This window comes from Brienomyrus brachyistius, chromosome 5, assembly GCF_023856365.1.
Source record: "Brienomyrus brachyistius isolate T26 chromosome 5, BBRACH_0.4, whole genome shotgun sequence".
Taxonomy (NCBI): Eukaryota; Metazoa; Chordata; class Actinopteri; order Osteoglossiformes; family Mormyridae; genus Brienomyrus; species Brienomyrus brachyistius.
Window position 1 is genome coordinate 17711168 of NC_064537.1, and position 5759 is coordinate 17716926.

Below are 5759 nucleotides of genomic sequence, written 5' to 3' on the forward strand. Positions count from 1 at the left end.
GTATATATATATATATATATATATATATATATATATATATATATATATATATATATATATATATATATAGAAGTAGTAGTTGTATATCCACTAAAGTAGGTTTCAAAATAGGTTTTTTTTTTTTTTTTTTTAAAAAACAAATAGGTCAGGTTCTAAAAATAAGTTTGGTTTTTAAAGTGGGTTTTCTGCCATAGTACTTTCTACACTTTCTAGTTACTACAAACATTACTGCAAAACATGTCTGGTGGTTGAACAGAATGTTGGCTGCATAGATAAATGCTCTGAATGCGAATGATCCGGCGTCCCGGACTTCGTTATGTCCAAGTTCCTTTGTTGTCTTTAAGCACTAACCTAGTGGGTTCTTTGAACCACCTATTCATCAGATATAAATCTCTATTGTCGGTGAAAACTATTGATTTTCATGCCCAGTTACAAAGAAAATGCATTACTGTATAATTTGTATTTTAACTAAATCCTATTTAATATTACCTTCGTATTGTAACTTTTAAACATCAACCTAGAAGACACTGCCATCAAGGTGTAAACATGCAAAAATGATATTGTGTCACTGCACAACAATGAAATGTCAAAAGCGCCACTCCAGATTGGTGAAAAGTAAAAAAGCACAGCACAGAACTCATGCAAAATAACTGTTGTAAACTTTCGACTGATCGAATCTTGAAAAGGATTGAAGAGTCATTTAAATTGCAGAGCTTGCTAAGTTTTGTTTCCTATGACAGGGTTAACATTTTTTAGTATAAATTATTGTCAACCCAGCTATCACGGTTCTTCTGATGTGACAATTGCATGTGACAGCGCACCCCCACTTTGTATGTGTGGAGTTTTACTTTTTTTTTCCTCCCCATGTGTGTGTGGGTTTACACTGGATTCACCGATTTCCTTCCACGATCGAAAAACATGCAACTCAAGTGAATTGGAGTGCCTGAATTGACCATGGCCTATGCATACGTGTAATGGCGTAGAAAAGAGTTTGAGATCGGGGAGGGGCAGAACTTAATAATTCAAATATAATGGATTGTTTATTGGGGTCAAATTAAATACCTTGGGGGATATGTTCCCCCTGGTTACTACATCCCTGTATGAGTGTAAGTGTGTATGCAGCCTGCAATGAGCTGAAGCCCTGTCCAGGGTTGGTTCCTGCCTTATGCCAATTGGAAGGCCTATATACATACAAACAATCTACAATGTTATTGTTATGATTTATGAGCATGTATGATTATTGTACTGGTTGTACTGTGTTTGGTGATTTTATTTCTCATAAATGTCACCAATTTAAAGTTGCTAATACACAGTAAATTGCTCATAATGCTGTTATTTACGGTTTAATTTAAACTGTTGCATTCTATCCTTGTCTGTCCCTAAAACAGCATGTTTATTTTTCTCCAGTCTTTGTCTTCATAGCACTGCTGGTGATATTCGGCGCTCTCTACGCCATATATGGTTACCTGTACCGCTACAAGGGCAGCTACAGCACTAACGAGCCAAAAATAGTGGAGTCACCCAGCAGTGCTAAACCACTCACGGAACCAGAGCCACCGCGCAGGAAATCGAAAGAGAGGAGCCTGCCTAAGATTCAAGAAGAGCTGGCGAGCGAATGAAATGGCACAGCCGGATGGAGATTAAGCGAGTAGTCATTTCACACCCACCCGCACACAGAACCTGTGTCTTTACTTTTTCTATTCACATATCATGTTTATGTATATTTCCTTTTGTCCTTCTTTTATAATCACATCAGAATCAGTGGTATTACAGGATGTGACGCACATATTGTATCTGCAGATTACATCTCATCTAGGCAAATCAAAACCGAGCCTCGCAACACATCACATGACAGATCAAGCAAAGTGCCTGGAAATATTTTAATCCTTCCATGGGTTTTGTTCTCATTTTAAAAATAAGGAGGAAACGTGCCAGTTCTAATGTTTCGTTAATCTTTAAAATAATGAGATATAGAAGAAAAAAGTGAAACTGTAACAAATGAGACTCGTCTGATAGCATGACACCTACAGTAGATAAACTGAAGTTGTGGTTAGGAGTGTATTCTGAAGGATTTATGTAATGAAATGGACTATATAGATCACATACTATATTTATTTAATACATATTAATTAATTGTATACTTTTCAGGTGCTCTTTTTTAAACCAATACCGTCCACTCTTCAGGACTTCATTTATAATGTTTTTGTTTGCATGTGTGAAAAGGCAGTAATAAGTGGACAAGCAAATCTAAACTAGATGTAAAGCTAAGGCTTGAGTCTGAGGCCATGGAAGGAGAGGTCTGGTCTGAGCGGCTCGGTCTGCTGCCCCCGCAAGCCTCGGCAGGAGAAGCAGCAAGGGGGGGCTTGACACCAGGATAATTACCTGAACAGACAAGGTCCTTGGTTTAATGTTTACACTCTATGGATTTACAGAAGTGAAAAACAACTGCATTATGAACATCAGGAAGCTATCAGACATATGTGTGGAACGGGACAAAGACTGATGTGTTTTCTAGCTAGTTTTTTTTTTACTAGCTAAAAGGATGCATTTCAAATCGGATTAAGCAGGCTTGCAAAGACTAAATCACCATTTTGAAAGTGGTTAAATGTGGCAGCAGGGGAATGTGTTTGGATCGGAGTTATTTATTGGAGTGTACCTGTTGAATTTGTTAGCTGTTTACAGACTCAGCTGATAAGTCGGTGCTCTTTCCAAGCCACAGCTGTCCCGCAGAACGGCATTTGAGGAGTCGGTTTGGAAAGTCTAAACTTTCTACGATCAGGACTACCCAATCCGCTACATCGATGGAGTCTTTCTGAAACATGTTTAGACAACCACTCAAACACAGTTGTGCACACACATCAGTTTTTAAAATATATATATAATACATATATATATGTACACACAGTCACACACACGTGAAGGACCACAGTGATCTTAACATTTGCACACTCTGTACATTTGGCTTACTAGACTGATAGCATAGATTTGCCATATTGCTGCCTAGCTGCTTGCCATAAGATAGCAACTTTGATGTCAGCGCAGTGTAAAGTATAGCTATGCATAGCACAGCATGCCAAAAAAAAGCAGTTTCCAATCAGCTAGCTGCTTCCAGCATAAACGTCAGCTTTATTGTAATGGGCGAGTCATAAAGGTATTGTACACATATGGAACTAGAAAATATGTATTTAATGTTTTTATGGTTCTCGTTTCTATAAAAGAGCAAAAAGATAAATCTAATGTACTTTTCACTGCCATTGCCATGACAACGACTGCTTACAGCAAAGTCTGTTATTCTCATGTTTATGGAAAACCACCATAGCAGACTCCCATCATGTATGTGCGCCAGATATTGGTGGGCACCTACTTCCCATTTCCTGTTTGAAAGCATGCGTTTGTCTGTGCTCGACAGCTTGCTTCCTGCCATGTCTGTGCTTTGGAGCTGCCAGCCCGCTGCTGTTGCCCGTTGAAGCTGTTTGTGTGTGATCCACGCGTGTGCGAGTGGTGGAGGTCTGTTGTGTTGTGTCTGGAATGTGCATTGACATCAGTGGCCTGGTAGTATATAGTGAGTCTTTCTGAGCTAAGTTCTCTAATATCCACTTTTCCCATTAGCTATAGTGGGTGGCCCAAGTTGTCCTTCTTCTGGTAAGATGGTTTACTTAAGAGAACTATTTTTGTTATTTATTTTTTTATGACTCCGTAAGGCCAATGAATAGAGAGCATTATATGAAACACAACATACATTTAACAGAGCCTCACTTGTAAAAAAAAAAAAACATTTTTTTAAACTTATCCTAAAATGTAAAATTCAGAGAAAAAAAATGTGAATATTGTTATCAAACTGTTGTCACATCACTGTTGAAAACATAGAGAATTATGACATTTTTTTAATGTTCTGACTGACAGGTGCAATAGGGCCACCCTTCTGTGTTCTATTACTGCACTCAGATTTAGTATGTTTTGTCTTTGTTTTTGTCTTAGTTCCGTTATGCATCCATTGTAAGTTACCATAAGTAAATGGAAAATGGCTTGTAGAACTCAATATAAAAATACACTTCAATAAAGAAAATTAAAGATCTGAGTATTGCATGTTTGTGATAAAAACTCTATTTAAGCATGATATGAGAGAATCTGACCACAGACAGAAAATGGTTGAAAACTCGATTGTATACTTGTGAATCCATCCATTTTCTGGAACTGCATGTCCTATTCAGGATCATGAGGGCTCCGGAGCCTATGGGTACCAGGCAGGGAACAACCTAGGATGGGGCACCAACCCATCACAGGGCACACTCACACACCATTCACTCTCTCTCTCACACACACCTATGGACATTTTTGTGAATATATGCTGTAAATACACACAAATGCACTTATACAGTACTGTGCAAGTCTTAGGCAGTCCAAAGAAATGTTTAAAGCTGTTTATCTGGGTAGCAAGTGTACTTTGGCTTAGAACAAAAACACAATTTAACATTAGAACATGTGCAAATTAAGAGTAACACAATAAAAACCAGTAATAATTTCTTCCATTTGCTAAAAAGTGATATATCTAGTTGGATGACTAGATGAACACCGCTTCAGTTCCTAAACTTCTCCTCAGGGGCACCTCAGCCGTTCCATGATTATGTTAAATTTCACCAACAGCTCAATCAAATAATTAAATATATTGGTTTAAAAAGTCAGTGACAGATTGACCAGCTGTGTGAGGTGTGCTAGTGGCCAAGTCAAAAATACATGGCTGCACTGGACGGTCGCTGCAAATACTAGGATGATTTTAGCAGAGGTTCTGAAATGGCTAAGCTGACACACTTTGACAGGCATGATATCATAGTTTTACACCAACACGAGGATAATCTGAACATCATTTTCTTTGCCTGCCTAAGACTTTTGCACAGTACTGTATATTCTTGATGAGAAAAGTTTTTGTATTTCCCTACTTTTAAAGGGTACCATTATGACCAAGCAAATACAGTAGTTCCATTAAATGGACCCGTGGGGATTAATTCACAGTGAATTATATGAATGATATAGTGAATGATATATTAAAGCTTGACCACCAAAGTCTGAAACTTCATTATGCTTTTAAATGATCAAAATAGTAAATGCATTTATTTTTGTTTACAGCAGGAGGGAAGATGCCTAAATGCACTGCTCCCTAATTCTTGGCGTAAATGAGCATATATAATTAAATCAACCAATTAAGCTTCACTTAACACTCAAATACTTGCAGAGTAATGGGCTCTCCCCCAGCCGAAGCACCATTACCACTTCTTACCTAAACCATCAATCAGGATGAAGAATTTAGTCCCTTCCAGGGCTTTGTAACATTTAAGTGATGTAATTTAATGTAGCAATCCTGATTAGAGAACAATACCACATTTTACTTTTATTCTTTATTTTTGCCTTACAACTTACTTATTCTTTGAATTACTGTTTTGCATTTGATTCCTATTTTATTATTGCTACCCATACCGAACCTGAGTACCTCATTTTGCCCCCTTCATATACAACATGTTTTGCAATGAAATAAAACATTCACCTTATCTGTTTACTAAAATGAAACACACACCTGAAACACATACACCAAATACCAAACGAAACTCCACCCAACAGAATCTGCTGAACAGAAAGATCAGATCACATCTCTCACATTCTCTAATCATTTTAGGACAAACATTACGCAAACCCAAGGAAACCAGAATATTTCTCTGCATTTCTCCTTTCTAGAAAAGAAAAAAAACACACACACACACACACAA

General features: G+C 37.5%; 1 protein-coding gene across 3 annotated transcripts in view; it reads left to right on the forward strand.

The window, feature by feature from the left end:
- Nucleotides 1-4075, forward strand: part of LOC125742574 (contactin-associated protein 1-like) — a 51654-nt gene extending 47579 nt beyond the window's left edge. For all 3 annotated transcript variants that reach the window (XM_049014685.1, XM_049014686.1, XM_049014684.1), the window contains one exon: nucleotides 1408-4075. In XM_049014685.1, the coding sequence (XP_048870642.1) occupies nucleotides 1408-1619 (212 nt within the window). In that variant the 3' untranslated portion in view covers nucleotides 1620-4075. The remainder of the gene's footprint in view (nucleotides 1-1407) is intronic.
- The last annotated feature ends 1684 nt before the right edge of the window (nucleotides 4076-5759 follow it).